This window comes from Hordeum vulgare, chromosome 5H, assembly GCF_904849725.1.
Source record: "Hordeum vulgare subsp. vulgare chromosome 5H, MorexV3_pseudomolecules_assembly, whole genome shotgun sequence".
Taxonomy (NCBI): domain Eukaryota; kingdom Viridiplantae; phylum Streptophyta; class Magnoliopsida; order Poales; family Poaceae; genus Hordeum; species Hordeum vulgare.
The window spans coordinates 485,514,635-485,539,151 of NC_058522.1; the positions used below are offsets into that span (position 1 = coordinate 485,514,635).

Consider the following 24,517-nt stretch of genomic DNA (forward strand, 5'->3'; position numbering starts at 1 on the left):
AGTATATATTGAGTGTACTCTGTACTGTACATACCTTTCTATCCAGGACCTATGTTGTCAGGCCATTTGGTCGTATATATGCGACTATACTATACGAGATGTATATGCGAGGACGTACGTATGTGTGAACAGTTGAGGGGACAGCGGCACAGCGTGTCATGTCGCCTTACGTGCATGCGCATGAAGTTTTTATAGACAAAGCATGCGATGAAGATCGACAAAAGCTAGGCCTCAACCGAAAGGCCGAGAGGTAGCACATTTAAGGGCACAACTTTTATTTTGTGATGTCCAGTTTGTTTCATACTGTACATATTTTACCATTTTTATACGTCAGGAACATTTTCTATATACACATTTAACATTTTCAAAATACATTATTAACATTTTTTACTATATATATCTTATGTCTACTATTTACACACACAGTATACATTTTTTATGCACAGGGAATATTTTTGTATGCACGTTTAACGTTTTCAAGTAGATAACTATCATTTTCTGAAACATATGCTTTCATGTCTACTTTCCCATAAACTTTGTATATTTTTTGTATACACCAGACGTTTTATATACACGTTTATGATTTTTTTAAATGCATGATTAATACTTTTTTTACATATGTTTTGATGATTATTTTCTTTATATACATTATGCAATTTTCTTATACATTAGAAACATTTTTCTATACATGTTTGACTTTTTGATAAGCCGTGATTAACAGTTTCCACGGCCTGTCCGCGCTGGCCGGCGCTTTCAGGCGTGTACCTGAAGCGAGAGATCGCTTTGTCTTGCATGAGGCCAGACATGACACCTCCTATTTGGTGAAATCATTACCTAAACTAGATCGTGAGTGGCGCGTGTTGCCGGGCCCGTCTATTAGGAATTTTAGATGAAATGGGTTTGCGATGAATTGGCATTGTTTATTATGTAACAAAGGAATTATTTTGTTTACAGCAAAGATGATTATTGACAAAGAAATCTGATGTACCCTTAAGGAGCAAGGAAAATAAAATTGTTAAAAACATTTGTAAATAGATCGATCACTCAAGGAATGGGAAAAGGCCAGGTTTTGGTGAAATTGCAATAAAGTTTTACTTTTGGGAGTGAACCGTATTTTATAAGTGTGTGTGTGTCTATATATATATATATATATATATATATATATATATATATATATATATTGAAGTTTGTGGCCTGTAAGTTTTCTTTGTAACGGATAACTGGAATTACATGATGGTTTAGTAATGTGTCACAGTTGCACGATAAATGTAGATATTCAGAAGTCTTGGATTATTTTATTCAGATGTCAGCAATAGTCGTGAAATTATAGATATGCCAGAACTGGCAAACTCAAACACATGAAGTTATGTTTGTAGGCACATGGAATATCTTCGTCTTGACGACTCTCCAAAATGGCTTGAAGCTTGGATGGAAGCATAGCAGGCCATGTCTTTATTTTTCCTCCAAAAGTTTTGAATTTGAATGGTTAGCATGTGCGGTAAAAAAGAGTATGAAGGTTAGGTATATGATAGTTAGTTTAGTCCTTACATTTTCTTTAAGAGTTAGAAGAGCAGCTACGAATAGTGTTAATGCCAAACTTGCTACTGCATTGGCCATCTTTTCTTCTGGAGACTTTGCTGGAAAAGGTCCGTCATATTTTACTTCAATGTTGTTGCAGTTATTCGTCTCCACAGTTGTCATTTTTATCGGTGGAAAGTCAACACATGCTTTGTTGGATTCTTTTAGAGCAGCCACATATTTGGTATTGACATCAGTATTTTCTTTAAATGTGTTTTCAAAGGTTGTGGCTACATGAGGTTTTCTTCATTGAGCCACAACTCCTGTGTAATTTGGATCATCAACCTGAACCCTGCATGTGTTCTTGAGATCTGTGATGGCAGTCTGGCATGCATTTTCCAATGCATGATATATGGTATTCAGAATGTCCTTGTAGAACCTCTGCTCGTTTGCAAAAGCATTTCCTTTACTTGCTTGTACTTCTATCTCAATGCAACCTAATATCGCAAGCGTCAATTCATGCAAACATCCACTGGAGTATATTGATTTTGCATCTTGTTCACTCGGAGTTTGTTCCTTTCTCTTTCCTTGTAAAGATTCTGCACGCATTCTCAAAGGAATTAGACGTGGAAGCATCCTTGTATGCTTTGTGGTTAGCTCTTTATTGTTAGATTGATTTTCCTGACCAGAAAATTAGAATAAACTATTTAGTTGTAAAATATGTAGTTCAAAAAGGATGATAGTGGGTTATGTAGTTGCTCGCACCTCACTGTCGTGATTTAGTTCGTCATGAGATCCAAGGCCGCCTTTGCAAAGAGTGATTGGAAGGGGATCGTTGGTACAGTGTTCCATCTGCAGGAAAGATGAATATTATTTTGTGAGAAATAAAAGAAGGAATGCAAGAGATAAGAACAGGTTATGAAGGGAAGGTACCTTGTCGTACAAACTGGTGATTGTGTGATTCTCTCTTTCAGATGTTCTGTAACTTTGTGGAATTGTATGTGAACATGCAAGTTAATAATTGTTATATGCTTATCAATTGGTGGCTAATGATAAAGTGTTTATAGTTTCCAGTTATCTTTTTTCATTACTTATTCGTAACTGATGAGTAAAAACTTCTTTTAAAGTCTTTATGCAATGACCACTTGTTTTCTGGAACCTAAAGGAAGCAGAAAGGTATGCGTGTTAAGAATTGAAAGTTCCAAATGGAGGACATGAGGGAAAGTTTCAGTATGATTGTGCTTACTTTGATTTCAAGGAAGCAAAAGAGCGTTGTCATGCCCATCTTCATGTTGATAACAGTACTGCTCTTGGCTGCATGGAGGCGTTTGAGGTACAATCCTCTCATTCATATCCAGGCCCATCTAAAAAAATATTATAGCTGAATTGAGCTGAATAACTTTAAAACATCTTGTTACACATATAGATGAAGCATATCACGTACATACTAATCAGAACATACTAAGCGATGCAGGTTAATTTACCTTGTCATATGGTGTGCAAATATATTTGAATTATAATGGGTAATATTGCCACTTTTTTACCGAACATGATTTCATATATTTGAAAGATCTCTTACAAACTACTATGTATCAAGCACCAACCGAACATGATTTCCCATATTTGAAAGATCTCATACAAACTACTATGTATCAAACACCAACAGAGCTTCTTATACAACATTCAACTTTCAATTTTGAAGCATCAACTAATAGTAAGCATGATGTCTATGTGTAAATTAGCTTACCACATAATTAAAGAAATCATTCCCATTAACACTTTATACATGATGTGTAAAGTTCAGAAACTGTAATACAAGAAACATTGCTGCATCTAACATGTGTAAGTACCAAGGAGAATTTGACCGTTGTCAAAGAACTCGTACTGGAATAAATAAAATTGCTATTTGGCAACCATCAAGTGAGCTGTTTATACACCATTCATCTTTAAATTTACTGAACCGACACCTAACAATAAGTATTCTATCTATGTGTAAAGCACTTCACCAGTAAAATTGATGGTAAAACATGGAATGGTAAGGTGTGGGCTAATTATCTGTCCTAAAGCTATTTGAGATTATGAACTCGCGAGGAAAAAATACACAACACGAAGCTCCAAAAATCTGACCAAATCAATAGACCAAGCGTGGCATGAACATCACCACCACATATATTATTTGGGTATGAGAGGATATGAGGACTTTTTCGGCGATAGAATATGAGGGCACTGTAATTGTTTGATGGAAATTACAGAAAACATACCTGACCATCGCTGAAAAAGATGTTGCTGCCGGAGTGTAAGAATGTGCAAAGATTGGCAGGGGGAGCACTATATAGTATCACTTGGCATAGGAAAGGATTGCGACATTATCAGCCATGAATAGGACATAATTGCAAGCATGAAGAGAGAGGAAAGCAGTTTCCAGTGGAAGAGGCGTCCGCCATTAAAGCCCTTGCCCCCACCTTTCTTCAGCAGCATCGTGCGTCGTGCACCTCTCTCGCGCGCTGGACTGCATTGGCTCGACCCGGATCCCGCTCCTCAGATCAATCCCAGCGCATGGATGGACTTGATCCCATCCCTCACCTCAGGTGGACCGACGCACACCAGCATGGCTGTAACCCGCCGCAGCGGCTGCTCCTCCCCGCTGCTCGAATCCGGACTGGATGGATTCGATGCGGTCTCCCTGCTAAGCCTCGATCAGGATTGTTTTGGATTATTTTTTGAGAAAACAGAATGGGGAGGGGGTGGATTTCTCGCGGTCGCTCCTACGTCTCGCAAGCCCAGCAGTGTACTTCCTTTACCGTCCTTAATGGACTGGTGGCTATGGGACGGCCCAATGCACCAAAAGCCTTCGTTTCGGTCTCTAGAGTAGCACATCTAACTATTTACATGAGATCTGACGGCCAGAAACTCCCACTTAATGAAATCCAACGGCCGGAAATGTCTAATTGATGAGATGGCAGGGATTAGGTACAGTTTTAGTGTCCTTAATATTATTTTAAAAGTCACGTCCGTATTCTCAGATTGCGACAAGTATCATACTGCACGTATCCACTTATTGTAACATGATTTTTTTGGATTCATATATTTAAAATGTTTTATCTCCCAAACCGTACGTCCAGATCTGAAACCGCCTTCACATTGGATTCTTCGCGTGGAGATCTACAAATCTAGATCTCGTGTTGATACCTTTTGCCGAGCTTTTTTTCATGAAAAAAATGGATGAAAAACGAACCGAGAGCACGCTTTTTTCCGCCGTGCCTCTCGCGAAAGGAAATTTGTGCCTTCATGAGAAGTAAATATGTGCCCCCATGATAGGGAAAAACATGTTTTTCTTCCTTTTGAAATAGGTTGTGCCCCTCACAGAAGCAAATCCACGCCTCCTCGAGAAATAAATTCAGGCCTCTCATGATAGCTCGACACGCGTGGTCGTGCCTCTCACCGGAAAAATAAAACATTTTTTCCTTTGGAAGTAGCATGTCGCGGGAGCAAATTCATTCCTTCACGGGAACTAAATTTGTGCATCTCACGATTAGTAAAAAAATATGTTTTTTTGCAAAGCGTAAGCAGATCCGTCCTCAACGAGAAGTAAATTCATGACTTCCGCGGATGAAGAAAAAAAGAAAACACATTCAATTTTGCGTCAATTTGTTTTTGGGTCCAAAACCTAAGAAAATCATGAAAAAACCAAAAGGAATAATCTAAAGCCAAAAACATGTACAAAAAATAATAAAAATAATTTTCCAAGGAAGCTTTTAAAGTGTAACATGTGACGGCGGCTGAAAACGTGTCAAGTGACGCGCTCTCATCCTTTTCTATGTGACCCTTGTGGGGGGCCTCGTAGTAGTACTCCTTCTTTAGTTGCCCCACCTATTTCGCGCATGACGCGCTAGAAAGGCGGTGAGCGCGCAACTCCGGCTTTTGGTCAGGATGTCCGCTATTTCCGATCCGATCTTTTCATGTCTTATTCTTATTGGATATTTCAGGATTGTGAAAAGTTCCCAATTTTAAAACATATGACGAATTTGCAAAAAAATTACAATCTCATAAATTTTTCATGAATTAAAAAATGTTCGTGATTTTTAAAAATGATCTGAACATAATAACATGTTCGAAATGCACAAATAATTCACAATTTTGAAATACTGTTCGCATATTGTTCAAGACTTTGAAACAACTTTTTGGGAAATAAAGACTATTTATGATTTAAAAAAAATCTATAATTGAAAAAAGACAATGAATTTGAAAACAAATGTTCAAATCTTCAAAAATATTTGCTTGAAATTTACTAAAATGTTCACAACTTCGAAAATTATTTCATTTGGTTTTTAAAAAAATCATCACTTTAAGAAATGTTTATGTATTCCAAAAACAATAATCATGATTTCTAAAACTGTTCGTGCATTTCAGAAAATGGTTGTCGAATAAATTATATATTTGTACATTTTCGAAAATTCATGCTCACAAACAATGCCTTTAATAAAACTGTTGCAAGGAACAACCAGATACGGCAAAACCTAGGGTGAAAACCTAGAACCTGTGATTGAGCAACGACGACACTTGTGCGCTGTTTTTATTGAAGGCGTCATTTTTGGATAATTTGGAGTTCGGGTGTTATCTTGATGGTTGTTTGTGTTGTAGCTACAATGAGTTGATCACCGTAGTGGGATCTTTTTTCATCTTCTTTTTTAAGTTTCTGGGTTGTGTGCATCTGTAATGTTCTTTCGACATTTCGTTGTTGCAAAGACAAGGTCTAATTAATATCTACGTGATATTAGTATATTCCCTTTGACGGAAATTTTATGAATTTAGAAAAATCATGAATATCAAAAAATGTTTGCAAATTCGGAAAAAATTTCATGAGCCTCAACAAACCCATAATCATAAAAATGTTCATTGAATAAAAAGTGTTGTATTTTCAAAAATTGTTCCCAAATTTAAACAAACATTCACTGATTCATAGAAAACTTCATGATTTTAAAAAATATTCACTATTTCTGAAAATGTTCATGAATTTTTATCACAAATCCAATATATATATATATATATATATATATATATATATATATATATATATATATATATATATATATATGATTTAGGAAGATGTTGCCAAATTCGTAAAAAATGACCCGTAAATATGTAAATGTTCATGACGTAAAAAATATGCTCGTGAGTTTGAAAAAAATGCACAATCGGAAAAACTTAAACAAAATTTTAGCATGAATTAAAAAATGTAAATGATCTAGAAAATGTTTACGGATTTGTAAACAATGTCCATGAATTTAAAAACTGTTCATGGTTTAAAAAATGTTCACGAATTTGTAACAAGAATTCCCAAAATGCTCGTCATTTAAAAAAAAGGAAGAAACGGCATAGAAGCCTCCTAAAACCTGACAAACCCGCCTGGAAGTGGAAGGTTGCACGAACCGCTCTTTAGAGCAAGTACAATAGAGCTGAGTCAGCTGGCTATAAGGAATAAAGTAGAATATTTTTACTTAGTTGGAGGAGAGAGAAGAGCAGAGAGAAGGTAAGAGCAAGTACAATAGAGCTGAGTCAGCTGGCTATAAGGAATAAAGTAATATATTTTTGCTTAGTTGGAGGAGAGAGAAGAGGAGAGAGAAGGTAAGCGGGCTCTCTTAGTTAAGAGTCAGCTCTAGCACGTGCTCCTAGACACTTTATGAGAATGAAAGGTGGGTCATATAATAAATAAGTAGCACACTCTTCTAACCAACTATTGTACATGTTAGCTATAAGATGGGCTATAGGTGACATTGCATGAGCTTACAACCGGCGGCCGGCTCTACTATTGTACTTGCTCTAAGCGAGCTCTTAGTTAAGAGCTAGCTCTAGCACGTGCTTCTAGACACTTTGTGAGAATGAAAGATGAGTCATATAATAAATAAATAGTACACTCTTCTAACCAACTATTGTACATGTTAGCTATAAAATGGGTTTAAATGACATGGCATGAGCTTACAGCCGGCAGCCGGCTCCACTATTGTACTTGCTCGAAGCTCGTCAAAACTGCTTGGTACCACTTATTGTGCCAGCCCACTTTCATCAAGCCGTGTAGTAAACATTCTTTAGCATTTACAGCCGTGATTGCAGGAGAGCTACTGCACTCTACGCGCGGGATAACCTCTCCTCCCTGTTTTTTAAGGGATGGGTCTCACCCCCTTAATCTTTAATTAAAATTCATCTGTCTGTAAAACCCTTGTAACTTGTGTACGTGTTAAATTACTGCAAGGGAATATACATGTTAAGCTGCTTGTAAAAGATAAATGGGCTGGCCCCACAGACTGAGACACTGAGTGAAGCAAAAGTATACGAATATGAAAAAAATGTTCACAAATTTGAAACAATCCGTGAATTTTAAAAAAAACTTATTATTAAAATGATAAATTTTTGTAATAATTCCTATTTTTTAAGAAACATTCGTGTGTTTTCTAAAATTTCCATGAATTAAAAATTCTTTCTGTAATTAAAATGTGTTTATGGATTTAAAAATCTTCATTACTTTGAAAAACTGTTTACGAATTAGATTTATTTGTTCAGAGTTTGAAAGATAATTCATGACTTTGAAAAATATTTACGAGTTCAAAAGAATTGTGCATAAATAATAATAAATGAGGAAAGTCAAAAAGGGTAAAGAAAAAAGTAAGAACATGGATTTTTTTAAATATCTCAGGAAACTAGGGAACCCGGATAAATAGCGGAAATCCTACAATAGTTGATAAGGTAGTCTTATCTTAAATCGTGCATGTAATTTAGAGATCACAAAAAGAGAGTCTACAATGGATTATCTCTTAAGAGCATCTCGAACAGCCGCACTTCGCGCCGCGCCTCAAAAATGCGTTTGCCGCGCGCGCTTCGGCTGGTTTAGCGCGGGGTTAGGCGCAGGCTTCAGCAGCCGCGCTATGATGCAGCGCGCGCAAACCATTTTTTAGATAGATTGCATTCAAATAAAAAGCATACAAAGTTATTTTACATAGATTGCAACTTGATAGGTAGTTCGAAAACATAGATAGATAATTCGGTGCTAGATAGTTCGAAAACATAAAAACTAATCCCAGTCGCTTCAATCATTTGCACCATCATCGTCGTCGTTGGTGTCTTCAGAGGTTGACAGCCAGATGTCGAACCAACGCTCGTCTTCTTCAGTGAAGAAGGAGCTCCCGCCTGCATTGACGAGGTCGGCCTGCGCACTCGCCAATGCCTTCTGCCGACGCCTGTCCAACCGCTCCTCACGGCGCCGGCGCGTGTCCTCCTCGCGGCGCCTTGCCCAATAACCATGTTCATAGGCGACATCCTCCGGGTGGCGTCGGCTCCACTTCGCCATGACCCGCTCGTCCTCTTGGGCGACGAGGAGGCGGCGCTGCCGCGCAGTGTCCTCCGCACGGTCTTGTGCGGAGTTTACACGAGGCGGCGGGGCGACGTCTAACGCCTGCTGGAGCGTGTAGACGTCCTGTAAGTTCATTTGGCGGCGCGGCCTGCCTAGGCGCCACGCCGCCGCGTCGAACGCGCGGGCGGCCTCGTGCGCCGTGTCGTACATGCCGAGGCTAAGCTGGAGATCGCCGGAGCGTATCTCGGCGTAGAACCCGCCGTTGGGGCGCTCGCGGACGCCGCGGTAGCCGGACGCAGAACGGCGGCGCGGCGGCATGGTGGCGTGGCGGGGGCGTGGCGCTGGAGCGGCGGTGACGCGAGAGGCAGAGGGAGAGAGAGAGTGGAGCGATGGCGGCGCGAGGGAGCGGCAGAGCTGCGCTTTTATAGGCGCGCGGGAAGCGGCGCGGCAAAAATGGCGCGCGAGCTGCCGCCTTTTCGCGCACGCGCGCGACCGGTTATCGCGCGTGCTGTTTTCCCGCCGCCGCTGGAGCGCGCCATTACGTCTCGCGCGCGCTAAAATGGCGGTATAGCGCGCGCGCCCCTTTTCGCGCATCTGTTGGAGATGCTCTAACCTTATCTTCTATAATTAGTTATTCCTAAAACATGGTGAGACATATTGTGCTAAGGGCATGTACAATGATGCTAGCTTAGGAGTGTCACATAGAATAAATGATGAGGTGGAGGAGAGAGAACTCGAAAAAAGGCTTTGCCTTTTCTTATTTAAGAGAAGACAAGAGGTGATCTCTTATCACAATATATGTCTCACCATGTTTTTAGGAATAGCTAATTATAGAAGATAAGACTAAGAGATGACCCATTGTAGAATATCTTTTTGTCATCTCTTAATTACATGTAAGATTTAAGATAAGGCTATCTTATCGACCATTGTACATGCCCTAAGAGATCATCTCTTGTCTTTCTTAAAGCAAATACTTTTTTCGAATTCTTTCTTCTTCACCTCATCATTTATTCTATATGACACTTGTAAGATAGCCCCATTATACATGCCTTAAAGGTGCATGTTTGCTCGACACCCCTCGCCCTACAGGATCACGAGCAGACACGAATACTCATGTCCGCACGTAGGGTGCTAGGAGCGACCAAATGCACCTCGTATGGCACCGATTCACTTAAACTATTCTTTATCCCATTAAGTAAGACTAGCAAAAGGGTCCGTGCGTTGCAACGGAAGAAAAAAATATCACACGCTTTTATTTTTTTATAATTATTTTGATATATTAAAATAATAATTATTTTGATTTATTAAAATAATAAGCTAACTAACTAATTATTTTGATTTATCGATCGCATGATGCGTTTGGCAGCGATAAAATCGCGTTGATTGTAGGAAAAAATAAATATCGCGTTGATTGCAACAGCCGGGAAGCGAGCAACTGCTTGCGTTGTTGCGTGCTGCACTGCTGTTGCGGGCTTAATCTTCTTTGTACCGTCGATGGGGTGGTAGTGGCTTATTTCTTTTCTTCAGGTTTGATCCATTATCTGCTACTCACTCTGTCCCAAAATAAATGTTTTAAACTTAGTACAACTTTATACTAAATCTAGTACAAAGTTGAGACAATTGTTTTAAAACGAAGGAAGTATTATATACAACGATTGGGCCTGCCCGCTGGGAGGGTCTGAAGTTGGTATACAAGATGGCCTCACGACAGAGAGGGGGGGGGGGGGGGGCAAAGATTAAAAAAGAGATGTCAGGAAGACGACTAACTAAACTCGTACATAATCTCTACAAGGGATAACAAAATCGTCACGGGGGTCTAGCCCCCCTCGGCCCTCCTTGGATTCGTCCCTGCATGTCTAGCACCGGCAACCACTCCGACCTCAGCTTTGGAGACGAGGACGAGGTAGTGCTCTGTATCGTGCTGGAGCGGTCGCAGGTGGATACGTGCGGCAACTCCGGTTCACGTGCGATGTCGGCGCTAACCCTTCCCGCCCCACATGCTACTCAATCGGCGCTACAGATCACACGTCCTCCTTTACCTCCGCCCGCTGCTCCGCGGAGGAACGGTGGGTTCTAGTGACCGTTTTGCCGACTTTGCGGATGCGTACTCCAAAATCGAAGGCGCGTGCCACCCGCCGCGAGAGGCACATGACACAAGGAAGATGGGGGGTTGCGTCGGATGCGACTGCACACTCCTCCCGTCGCCGTCGCGTGATGCCACCTGATGAGGATGAGCTTGTCCTCAAACGAGTGTACCATCGGTGACTTACAACGGCCGAGATGGACGCTCGACGGCTTCGAATGATCAACACCAAGCAGCTATGACTTGGTATTGAGTAGTCCACACAGGAGTGACGAAGGCAGCAACGGAGGCGGCGTGGATGGACAAGCTCAAGCGCAAGTAGAACCGCATCGTCCGGGGCTTGAAAGGCTACATCCTCATCTCCATACCTCCTCCTCCGACAGGTGTGATTCTCACGGCCCTCCGGCGTCAACCCACCTCCTGATGTGGAACCTAAGAGCATGGTTAATAGTATAGCCAGCTGCTGGCTATAAGGCATTGGCATGTCACCTATAGCCCATCTTATAGATAATATGTACTGCTTTTTTAATATATAGCCCACCTTTCACTCTCACAAAGTTTCTAGGAGCACATGCTAGAGCTGACTCTTAGCTAAGAACCCGCTAAGGCTGGTCCTAATGGTAGTACCATAGCTATTATCTACGTGATATTATTATATTCCCTTTGATGAAAATTTTATGAATTTAGAAAAATCATGAATATCAAAAAATGCTTGCAAATTCGGAAAAATCTTCATGAGCCTCAACAAACCCATAATAATAAAAATGTTCATTGAATAAAAAGTGTTGTATTTTCAAAAATTGTTCCCAAATTTAAACAAACATTCACTGATTCATAGAAAACTACATGATTTTAAAAAATATTCACTATTTCTGAAAATGTTCATGAATTTTTATCACAAATCCAATATATATATATATATATATGATTTAGGTAGATGTTGCCAAATTCGTAAAAAATGGTCCGTAAATATGTAAATGTTCATGACGTAAAATATATGCTCATGAGTTTGAAAATGTTCGGCGCTAACCCTTCCCGCCCCACGTGCTACTCAATCGGCGCTACAGATCACACGTCCTCCTTTACCTCCGCCCGCTGCTCCGCGGAGGAACGGTGGGTTCTAGTGACCGTTTTGCCGACTTTGCGGATGCGTACTCCAAAATCGAAGGCGCGTGCCACCCGCCGCGAGAGGCACATGACACAAGGAAGATGGGGGGTTGCGTCGGATGCGACTGCACACTCCTCCCGTCGCCGTCGCGTGATGCCACCTGATGAGGATGAGCTTGTCCTCAAACGAGTGTACCATCGGTGACTTACAACGGCCGAGATGGACGCTCGACGGCTTCGAATGATCAACACCAAGCAGCTATGACTTGGCATTGAGTAGTCCAGACAGGAGTGACGAAGGCAGCAACGGAGGCGGCGTGGATGGACAAGCTCAAGCGCAAGTAGAACCGCATCGTCCGGGGCTTGAAAGGCTACATCCTCATCTCCATACCTCCTCCTCCGACAGGTGTGATTCTCACGGCCCTCCGGCGTCAACCCACCTCCTGATGTGGAACCTAAGAGCATGGTTAATAGTATAGCCAGCTGCTGGCTATAAGGCATTGGCATGTCACCTATAGCCCATCTTATAGATAACATGTACTGCTTTTTTAATATATAGCCCACCTTTCACTCTCACAAAGTTTCTAGGAGCACATGCTAGAGCTGACTCTTAGCTAAGAACCCGCTAAGGCTGGTCCTAATGGTAGTACCATAGCTATTATCATGCATGCCTACTAAGCAATTTTGATGAGGTGACATAGAATTAAATGAAGAAAGAGAGGGTTGAGTATCATATTATGATACCGTATCATATTAAATGTTGTGTTACTATGTGTCATGCATGACAATAAATGATCTATCATATGATACTATGCATTACGGGTGTAGTATCATACACTAATATCATACTCCCTCCGTCCACAAATAAGTGTACGTATAGATTTGTACTTAGTCAAACTTTTAAAAATTTAACCAACTTTATAAAAAATAGTAGCAACATATATGGCATGAAAATAACATATTTGGAAACTTCATATAAAGATAAATCTATTGATACTAATTTTATGTCATAAATGCTAGCACCTTTTTCAATAAAATTAGTCAAAGTTTAACTAGTTTGACTGACAGAAAAGGAAAAAGTACACTTATTACCGGACGAAGGGAGTATAAATGATATTAGTATATGATACTTCACATTACAACCAGCCTAACCTTATTTCTTCTCTTCTTTTTTCTCCAACCATGCAAAAGTATGCTGCTTTATTTTTTATAACCAGTTGACTCAGTTATATTATACTTAATCTTACGTCAGATGTCGGTAATACCGAATCTTCGATGGGATCCGTTGAATTGAATGAGCTAGCTAGAGCTAGCTGTTTGTTTTGACCGTTTGTCGCATACAACGCACCAAGTAATATTCTGACTCTCAAGCCTCCAAAGTCAAATCGGATACCGCCTACCGTAGTTAATTATCTACTGACAAAGCATAAATGATCCGAGGCTACACTCTCAGCTATGTATGGCGATCTGGTCAATGGTGATGCGTGTACTACTACCTACCATTATTTTTTGTCAGCCTGTCGACGACCCGATGCGCAGGACAGCTTGAATGTTGACTGAAAATCACTTTGACTAGTATTTCTTTCGTTTTAAAATAAATATTTCAATTTTATAATAACTCTAGTATAAAGTTGTATTAAGATCAAAACACTTATTTTAGGACGGAAGGATTTTAGAATGGAAGGAGTAGTATACATGTAGTTTCAGATCGTCGAATCAATGGTCGATCCACCTCAGTACTACTAGCAATCTAGCATCGCACATCGTATATATCCAATCCTATAAATAGGAGCACCGCTGTTTGGTCATCGATCGCACATTTACCAGCTAGCAAAGCACAGTGGCTGGGATTTGGGCATCACATCACACAAGAAAATATCACTCCATGGGAGGCCAAAAGGGTCCTGCAGCTGGGGTTAGTGTGATCCTGGTGGGTGTCCTCCTCATACTGGGGCTGGCCACTGCGGCGATGAGCTCCTCCGAGAAGGTCGCCACCGGCGAGAAGACGTCGTGGCCGGAGGTGGTGGGGCGGAGCGTGGAGGAGGCCAAGAAGATCATCCTCAAGGACAAGCCCGAAGCCGACATCGTCGTCCTCCCCGTCGGCTCGATGGTCACCATGGAATACAATCCCCATCGCGTCCGCGTCTTCGTCGACACCGTCGCCGAGATCCCCCACGCCGGCTAGCTAAGCTTGGTAGTACCTACTACACGTACGGCTACACATAAGTGATTATTAGTGTCATGGGACATGGACGAATAATTTCATATACCCCCCATGCATATCCATGCATGGATGGATGTCATGGGCATATGTCTGCTAGCTAGCTCCTTAATTTTCATTATATTGACAACGTCCCCAAACTAATATGCCCATGGTATGTGTTAGCTGCTCCATATAAGGATTTCTTATCAGATGGATTTTAGGGACATATCCCTTGTATATCCACAATTGCATCAAATCCACATTAGTATTTAAACTTGCAAAATATTTCTGGATAACTTTTATATTCATTTTCTTTTGGACCCTGCTAAGTGTTGAATGTCAGATCCGATCACATGGCAACTCGGAATGTTTTCCTTCCGCAAAAAAAAAAGAAAAACTCAGAATGTTTTCGATGGCAAATTTAGTTGTACCAAGATGGCAACTTTAGTTGGCAAGGATGTTAACTTTCATGCGTTGGTTTATTCTTGACAAGAATTTATCGCATGTCATTAAAATTTGTCATCCTTGTGTGACTGAAATTAACATAAAAAACATTAGGGTCAGAGTGCCACGCACCTGACGTGTGCAATTTATCATCTTTTTGTCCCGATGCGAATGTCAGGTTGCCGCACGGGTCAAATACTACTATTTGATATTTTGGATTGTCCAATGTCACTTTTCACTAGATCTGGTCATGGACAGCCCGGCCTGGTCGGCCCGACCCGACATTGCTCATGGGGCGGACTTAGGCCTAGATTTTGAGCCTAATGGCCTGGCCGGGCCGGGCTCGAGCCTAGCAATTTTGCAGTTTAAGATAGAGGTTCGATCCAAGGCCCGACGGAATTTTTGATCAATGAATCTGGTTTGGGGCTGATTTTAGGCCCGACGACCGGGTCAGGCTTGGGCCCGGGCCTAGTTTTTTGCATCGGGCTTTGATAGGCCCCGCCCGAAAGATGGCCAGGTATACTTTCCACCCTTAGTTATGTCCCTTTTCTAATTTAAAAAAGGGAAAAGTTTACGTTCAGTTGACGGATCGCACGCGAGCGATCCGCCGGCTCCGGCGTGTTTCTTTCCTGTAACTTTATCTGTGTTGCAAAATTTTCCTCCGCAATAATACACACGTTGCAAAACATAAAAACGGAGAAAACGCCGAAACATGCGCAAAAAAAACTACAACAGAGCAATTGTTTCAGAAACTCGAGCGTTGTTTCAGGAATTACCGGGTGCGCAGCCGAAGCGCGCGCGAAGAAAAAAAATGCAACAAAGCGATTGTTTCAGAAACTCGAGCATTGTTTCAGGAATTACCGGGTGCCCAGCCGAAGCGCGCGCGAAGAAAAAAAACTGCAACAAAGTGATTGTTTCAGAAACTCGAGCGTTGTTTCGGGAATTACCGGATGCCCAGCCAAAAGCGCGCGCGAAGAACAAAAAACTGCAACAAAGCGATTGTTTCAGAAACTCGAGCATCGTTTCAGGAAATAGGCCAAAACCCCGCGTGCAGATCGGATGGATGAGATCGGCTGGATGCACCAAATCAAACGGCTGTGAAGGTGGCGGATCATTGAAAATAATCCGCCGATGGACGCGTAGCGTTGTCCTTTTAAAAAAGAAGTTATGTCCCTTTTCTCACAAAGTTTTTTTAAGGTGTTCTTACTAAGGAGATTAGAGTGCCTGGTTAATTAGTCAAAAACAGAGGGGAACAAATCGTCAAAAAACAAAAAAAAGAGAAAACAGTTATTACAGGGGAAATGATGCTAATCACCCGACGGATCGGACATTTTCCATCCGCCTCCTCGTGCGCACGACACGTGTCCCGTGTGCTGGGCCGCAACTATGAAGTCAATGACGGGTGGTGCGGGTGAGAATCTAGATTGCAACGTAGTTATTTTTTTCCTGAAACATTAGATGTGTTGCAAAACTTATTTCCGCAACAACACATGTGTTGCAAAAAAGAGAAAATTGAGAAAAAAAATCTGCATTATGAATTTTTGTTGCAAAAAAATTATCTACTGTTATAGAAAAAAATCTACAACAAACACTTAGTTGCAAAATATTTATGCAACAAGACTTTTGTTGTAGAGAAAGAATTCTACATATGCTTTCACAACACGATCTTTTGCCATGGAAAATATTATATAACAAGGAAAACTCTTCCCATCAGCCGGTCGATTTCTACGACCGCATGGTGCAAGTAGGGCGTAATGATGAGTTTTTGCAACTTCGTCTCTGTTTCAAAAAATTGAAACAAAATCTTTTGTTGCAAAAAATTTCTAGAGCCTGACCTACGTTGCAAAAGTTTTTTGCAACATGACCTTTGTTGCAAAAATTTATGCAACACGATCCTTGTTGCAGAAAATATTTTATAACAAAATCTATTGCAAAAAAATATACGGACGTTTTCGCAACATGCTTTTTTGTTGTAAAAAAAAATTGCAACATAATCTATGTTGCAAAAGACTCGTCAGTCATTTTTTAACCCGTCACCCGAACGACGTAGCAGCGTGCTTGTTTCCGCAACTGAAGCGTTGTTTCATGATTTTGTATGGTGAACGGATGCGAACGAGCTGATGATCGAACGGTGCACGTCGTATGCATCATACGGTTAAAAAAATAATGGATGATTTCTACAAATCCATCGGGTAGATGGGTAGCAGTCCCCAAATACAAGCCCATAGAATATTTTCTACGATGCCGCAAATGAAAAAAACACGAAACAGAAAAAGAAATTTACTAGTCTCCCCTAATAATAAAGCGCGCAGCGCTTCTGTCGTCCGTCGTCGGTCATTTTGCAGAAAAGCCCTTGCAGTTTCAGTTAATTAACCCGCAGTTCAACTTTAAGTCAGAATGAACCATTTTCTGTTATTTTGCAGAAAAGTCCTCACAGTTTTAGATAATCACCCCGCGGTCCATCTTTTAGTCAGAGCCGAACCGTTTTTTGCATTTTACAGAAAACGCCCTGATGTTTCAGGTAATCAACCCGCCGTTCCTATTTAAGTCAGCCGAAACGTTTTTTTGTTTTAACAAAAAAAAACCTGACTTTTCAGTTAATCAATCCATATTTTATCTAAAACAAAATTATCCATATCTTTTAAACCCTAACTCCGATTTTAACATGATATATATGAAATTTGATTAAAAAAATGTGTAGAATCTAAATAGGATGTTATTTTTAGCTGTTGAATACTTCTTAAATATTATTTTTGGTGCAAACTTCATCTGTAATGCACTGTCTTTTTTCTCTCTCTTTCCGACGACCATACGAATTGCAATAAATATCCACTAAATTAAAATCAAATTGAGAGGAAAGAAAACATCGTTAACCACACATGCACACATTTGGAAAATCATGTGGGGAGAAACAACATATTTCTCGTCTTATTCCGAGTGATTGTACATTCAAACGCGTTTTCATTATGTGAGCACTGAGGTCATCGTCGACAACACAAATGTGCTAATATATTACGTTTGAAGCGTGTGTTATTTTCTATTCCGTTGCAACGTACGGGCTTTTTTGCTAGTAGTGCCAAAGGCTGCCCCAATGCAGCACTCTTTCCCAGCGCCGCCGCCCGCCCGGCGCTGAGATGCAAATCCCGTGCTCCGTTCCACTTCTACGTCGCCTCCGACGCCCTAACGCCGCCGCCGCCCCAGCAATGCACCGCCTCCCCTCTCCCTCGCGACCTCTCCTCTCCGCCATGGCATCTCGCTGCAGGTGGCCACCAGCGCTCGCGCGACGCCTCGATCCACCTCTCCGCCGCGTTTCCTCGGAGGCGGCATGGGGGTGGGGCCAAGACGCAAACCTCCATGACGGCGATGAAGACCCAAGGAGCGCAAGCAAGGGTCGTCGCACGACTGAGATCGTGATCAAGGAGGACGAAGAAGAAGCCAGCGACTACGAGTTCAGCCTCGGCAACGTGATCGAGAAGAGCGGGCACCGCGACGGCTCCATGTACAGGGCCATGCGTTGGGGCTGGAAAAGGAATTATCCCGTCGGAGATCGTAGCGAGAGTGAGCGATCCGTACTTGTCTCTTTCGTCTTTCCTTATTCTTTACTTACTGGTTGCTGTTACAGCACGCATCAACTTTTTTCCCTTGGACATTGGTGCCTTTTGTCCACGTCCTGCGCGCCGCCGTACATACATATATATCTGACTGTGATCATAGAGATTGATATTGCTATGTTTAAGGAGCCATTGCTATATATAACTGTGTGCGGAATGTTGCAGCCGTAGATCGGCTAGGCATAAATAGATCCGGTGAAACCTTTTACTCACCTAATCCCGAGCCCGAGGAACTCCCTGCTCCGGCCATCGGTGCCGCTGTAGTCGTCGGTGGCGTGAGGGAAGAGGTGTGGTCGTGGGTGGTGCTTCTCGTGAGCACTGCGCTAACCCTAGATCGGAAGAGGATTTAGGTGGGGAGTCTGACGGCGCGGTGAACCTCGTACCGTGCGCCCCGGCCCCCACCACTTTATATATAGTAGTAGGATGGGTAGCTTTTCCTTGCACCCATGACCAGCCTTCAGGAGCTCAGAAATGACATGCTCCAGCTTATTCTTCTCTTCTTTAAGGAGGTCTCTCTCCACTTGTATCTCCTTCATGGCCTTTCTGGTGTTTCGAATGATATCAGCTTGACTCTGCAGGATGCACCTCTGTTCTTTCTTGAGCTTAAGCTTCTTCATTTGAACCTCAATCTTTGCCTGCTCCTCAAGATATTGCTTCTTCTCCTTAAGTTCATTGATTGCCTGGCTTGTGTTTTCCATGCCATGGGATTTCTGCCCATCCTGGTAATCAAACAGCTTGGATACATCATCCACAAGCTCGCTGTACTGATTGCCAAGAGAATCCAGCTCCTTATTCAGTTTTGCAACCTCTATTCCATAAGCCTCTTTGTCCTGGACTCTACCAAGGTTCTCCTCATGATACATATCCCACATCTTGGTTAAACACCTTTGCAGAATTACTGGCCAAGGGGCATCTACCCACTCCAAAACACCACAGCTCACACCATCCTGAAAATTCAGTGACATATTAATGCTAACTAAATCCAGTCAAATTTAGTTACAGAATTCATACATACATATCAATGTTTGTCTGAATGCAGTAACAAACAAATTCAGTTAGACCAATTTTAGGTGATGTCTAGATTCAATTTCAATCAAAGATTTAGCTAACACATGAACACTACTAAATCCATACACACGAACACCACTATTGTTTGCTTTTACCGTAGCAGCACATCCAATGAATCTCCTTCCAGTGTGAGTGTCTTCGAATGCCACAAACCTGCCTGGCCTCTGTCTGTGCAGGATGCACTTACACTCAGATTCAACCACGAGCCCACAAAAACTTGGGTCTATCACCATGTCAGGAGTTTCCTGCAGTACCAACCCCATATATATCAGCCACAACGGTTTACACATAAGAACTAAAATGGAAGAAATCAAGAGCATCTTCAAACCCAACCCTAGCATAGGAAAGAATAAAGTGAGCTGACTTACAAAATATTCCATCTGCATGTTGTTGTACTCGTTCATGTACTCGTCATGTCGGATGACTCGTTGCTGTTGGGCCAGGAAGGCATGCTCGCCCCGCCGTGTCGCAGTCGCCGAAGGTGAGAAAGAAGAGGAAGCAGAGAGCGCTTGGGGGAGAGTGAGAGAGAGATGGGGTTCGGCTGAGCCAGTCGGCCGTTCTGATCTGGCCGGGCTGGTTTCGATCGGGTCGTGGCACTAACGGCCGTCAGAAGGGCATCGTTAGCCGTTAGGGCTCGTGTCGGCCTGCCATGTGGGCCAGCAATGCCACGAAAATGATTAAAGTGGCAAAAACTATCATCAACACGACTTGGTAGTTTTTTGTCACAAATTAAAAAAAATCGGTAGTTATCAGTCATTTTTTTTTGGAAGTGGTAGTTCAGTGGGACAACAACCCCTAATATGGTAGTTTTTTGTCAAATACTCTATAATTGGAAATCATCTAGTAGTCAAATCCTCCTAGCATACCAATCTCAGTTAAATAGATGACATGTGTTGTATGCTCTAGAACAAAAGAAGACACACAATTTGTGTCGACATCCCCTTGAATCCTTTTGGTGTTCCTAAGTAATCCCTCCATATAACTTCATACTAGAGTAAGTACAAAGTTGAGTCACTTATTTTGGGACGAAGGGAGTAGATGACAAGTGTTCCATGCAAGCAACCAACAAGCTTTTCAGGACAATGCTTCCTTTTGGTGTTCCTAAAGAGTAATTTTTGGAGGTAGCAAAATTCAAGGAACATATATACTTTCTAATTAGTATTTGAGAAGGAAAAAATCCAATAGGGCCATATAACCGTCAAACGACATTTCTTTTTCTTACTTTTCTAATGCCACTTATCTGTTTACCACATCAATTTCAGTGACAAACTTACAATACAATCTTACTTTTTGTGAAGCTCGGTTGGAAGCTATGAGGTTTTCAGATTCCACAGAACGCAGGTCTGGTTGTACCATGCTGCAAATATTCTCATTAAAGTTGGCTAAAATTCCTGGGAATGATGGATTAGTAGAGTTGTATGGATACATAGCAGCGCGGGATCATGTGGATAAGTTGCTTAATTATGTCATCAATATTAGCAGGGATGATCCCATTATTGTGGAGCAGGGGCACATCCATACTTACGTGCAATTATTTCAAGGGACAAGTCTATCCTAACACCTCCTAGTGTCGAGGTTTGCCTGCTTAACCTGCTTAGTTACCAAAACTTGTGGTTGCCCATTAAAAGTATCCACCTCCATCTAACTCAGTCATTGGGGCTGGTTTGGAGGTGATTCCATCCATGTTGCTCGTTAGGTGCACACTGCCACGAATTCAGAACTACCCAAGAGAATCATTTAGACGTTATGGAATATTTCAGGAGTGAACTACCAGAATTTTCTAGTTAAGTGTGTTCAAGTAGGAACCTTGCTATTCGAGGGGGTTAAGTAGACTTATTCCTTATTCAAATTACCCTATTCATTTCACATTGCAGGGCTAAACTTATCACATGCATAGAACACTACATTCTCTCGATGGCATGCTACAACTACTACTCTATTTTACATCATTAAAGTTGGGCTAGATTGTGACTCTTTAAGTTTGTATTATTTGTTCTCTTGAATTATTTAGTAGACATAAACCAAATTTTCACGCCTGGCTTTCTTAATAACTAGATGTAAGATTAGTTTACAGTTGTTGTTCCATGCTAATTTATTATGTTATGGTTCACATGTAATGTTTTTGTCTCACCTGTGGAAAAAATGCCATGCGATTAGTCTTTCCACGAATAGCAATGTAACAGTACAATACTTTGGATTGTACAAGCCAGTACTATATCAGTATGAAAGGATGATTTACTATGAGAACAGATTGAAATTATGAAACTAATGGAGTATCACTTATTCCGAACAAAATGGAACCAAATTGTTTTTGGTTCTCGGTTGTTTCGTAGTACAGCACACCGAATTAATTTCCTTTTGTTTATGGAAGTTGCCTTTCTTTTGTTTATAGGCATATGTAGGTACATTGCATTGATAATCCCATCACTAGAACACTCATTTTTCTGTTTTCAATTCACACAGGCTTATGTAAATAAATATCTGGGATTTGGAACATGAATAGCAGGGGGCAATTATCCCTTTCAAAAAATTGTGCAATTCTATTCGTTTGATATAAAAAGCTACTAAATATAATACTTATTGTGTAGGGTTCTCTCATCAGCATGGGTGGTGGCCCTAAGCGAGGGATAGATGTGGCGGACTATGCTCTGATTGAGTATGACATGAGGATTAAGAGAGGCAGACAAGAAAGAGATGACCTACAACTGATTGATGGCGCATCATCCTTACACTACCACGGGACATGGCATCGGCCGTTCACATATGGCATCTCTAACGATTGTGGCGGCGCAGTCGACATGACTTTAGCATGTCTTTGTTGCGCGGTCGAGACGACCGTAGAGGTTCTGATATCGGAAGTGCAGAGCGGTTTCCATATGTCTCTCAGATGTTTCACCAGTGGGTTTAATACGGAGATCCGGCTCTTTGATGGCGCTGTCGTCGGGTCTTGCGCCTTGAAGAGGTCTGTGGTTGCCGTAGTGGAGGGGTCTTTCATGCGTTTGAAATTCAAGGTAAGCACACCGTCACCCGGTTCCGAGTCCAAACGTCGGTGTACCTTCAAGGCCAAGACACATGGGCATAACACTCGAGAGATAAAAACTGATTTTGCGTTGATCTCGGTGAAGGTGACCTGGTCGACGTTGCCCGGCCGCTTTCCTGAATAAGTGTTTGCCCGGCCGATGCTAAGTGTCTGTGATGGATGGACCAATGTACAAACAATGGTATTAACGCTTGGAGTGTAATCAAACTATTGTCCTTTGTATTGTAGTTTGTACTAGACATTCGATCCAGAGGCCACAGATGCTGCCGTAGTGCAGTTGTTTCACATTTGGTTCTTCTATCCGTATATTAGCACTAGTGTTTAGGTTAAAAGCATGGAGGGATTTCCTAGCCGCACATGGACAAGAAGTGGCTTCTCGGTGGACTGCAAGCTTTTTGTTTGCCTTGGGCTTTTTGGCAGTTTTTTCTCTCCTCTGTTTTCCCTGTATTCTCCTTCGTTTTCTCTGCCTCGTTTGTAATTTGTACCCCCTGTTCCTTTTATAATGCAAAATCAGATCTCCTAGTGGTATGGTACAGGTAAAAAAGGCTCATGTTGAGGACTAACTAACGTTCGGTATCATTTATGCACGCCGGTAAATCTCAACACCATACAGGGGCTATTCATTAGAAAACAATGTACTGTAGTAAATAGTGCTTGAAATTTTCCATGTGCAATCTTCCTTGCGTTGAGCTGAAAGTTTATCGTGTTATGTAATTATGCCAAAATTATCAATATACTCCCTTTATATCACAATACTTGTTATTGAAAAGAAATAGTCTAATTCTTCCTAACAACAAGTATTAAGAACCAGAGGGAGTAACATTTAGCAGTACATGCATGTGGTGGTTTGCACTTTTCCAGACTACTAGTCATGTTGACTTTCCAGGAAACGATTTGCTGTTATGCATGCCCGGTGTTACGCTGGTGGTTTAAGGGTGTGTTATTGTCTAGCATACGTCTTCTCTGACCAAAATCTTTGGAGATGGTTCCCTATTCTAATTCTTTGGGGAACTTGGGCATAATGGGGAAATGCACAAGGTGTTGTACCTAATCAGGTGTCTTTAGAAGCCTGTGTACAAGCTTGAGATGATGGATGTGATCTGGGCCGTGAAAGTTATGAAATTATTTGGCAAATCTAGCAAATGGGAGAGTCATGAACTAGCCACATTTTGTGAAATATGGGAGACCGTCAAACTCAAGTTCAAGCATGTAGATGAACTTAGTAGATCATTAAGTTATTACGGCATCTCCAACGCTGACCCCACAGATTTGCTCCGGAATCCGTCCACGGACAGGGGAATGGTCCGTGAACACTAATGCCGAAGCGGCCATCCAATGCTGCACGCGTACATTTCAAACACTTTTTAAATTCAATGCTGCCCGAAATGCACATGGTGTTGTATTGCTATACAATCAGGGCCTTTTGCTAAATGAACTCAGTTGCCTCGGGTTCCTTGAATTCTCATGGAAAACCACATTTTAAATTTCCAAAAGTTCTTAAGTTTCTACACAATCATATACGTATTCACTTTCATTAAAAAAATGTTGTTTTACGGCTACATAAAAGAAGGCAAAAATGCGAAAAAAAAATTCGAGAATCCAAATGTGGATCTAAATAGATGTGGTATTCAGTGGCGAAGGCAGGAAAAAAAAATAGATATGGCAGAGCTTACGAAAGGAAAAACTGCGTATAATAAAAAATCTTACTAGATACTATATACGGACATGTTACTTTGTGTTAGCAATCACTTGGATGAGGATAACTGGTCATCAATTTATCATCTATACTAATCAGCAACCAGTCCCGGCATACAAGCAGCTATCTATTGATCTACAGTAGTGTGTTCGTTCAAATCTGAAAATTGTATTAATATATATAGTGTATTATCTTAGTAAATGCGGCAAGTTAGGTGTGGCGGAGGCCAAAGCTAGCCAGATAGCTGGCTCCGCCACTGGTGGTATTCACTATTATAGACCAATACTTTCTTTGTGCAGCCAACAAGTGAAAAAAAATATTAACAAAAAGTTACATGTATGTGGATCACACATAGATGTACATGTCGACCTTTCCCTTTTATCTGAGATTCAAAATATGTAT

General features: G+C 41.4%; 3 protein-coding genes across 3 annotated transcripts; 2 read left to right on the forward strand and 1 right to left on the reverse strand.

The window, feature by feature from the left end:
• Positions 1-1,797: 1,797 nt before the first annotated feature.
• On the reverse strand, positions 1,798-2,659 carry LOC123399060. Its single transcript, XM_045093488.1, has 2 exons — positions 2,284-2,659; positions 1,798-2,199 (listed from the first exon to the last, which is right to left on the reverse strand). The coding sequence occupies exons 1-2, from the start codon at positions 2,368-2,370 to the stop codon at positions 1,825-1,827; spliced, it is 462 nt and encodes a 153-aa protein (XP_044949423.1). The 5' UTR covers positions 2,371-2,659; the 3' UTR covers positions 1,798-1,824.
• Positions 2,660-13,849: 11,190 nt separating this feature from the next.
• On the forward strand, positions 13,850-14,539 carry LOC123396091 (subtilisin-chymotrypsin inhibitor-2B-like). The gene has a single exon (XM_045091126.1). It carries the CDS (start codon positions 13,939-13,941, stop codon positions 14,236-14,238), a length of 300 nt encoding a protein of 99 aa, XP_044947061.1. The 5' UTR covers positions 13,850-13,938; the 3' UTR covers positions 14,239-14,539.
• Positions 14,540-17,945: 3,406 nt separating this feature from the next.
• On the forward strand, positions 17,946-22,543 carry LOC123396966. Its single transcript, XM_045091707.1, has 3 exons — positions 17,946-18,258; positions 20,678-20,904; positions 21,968-22,543. Exons 1-3 carry the CDS (start codon positions 17,946-17,948, stop codon positions 22,541-22,543), a joined length of 1,116 nt encoding a protein of 371 aa, XP_044947642.1.
• The last annotated feature ends 1,974 nt before the right edge of the window (positions 22,544-24,517 follow it).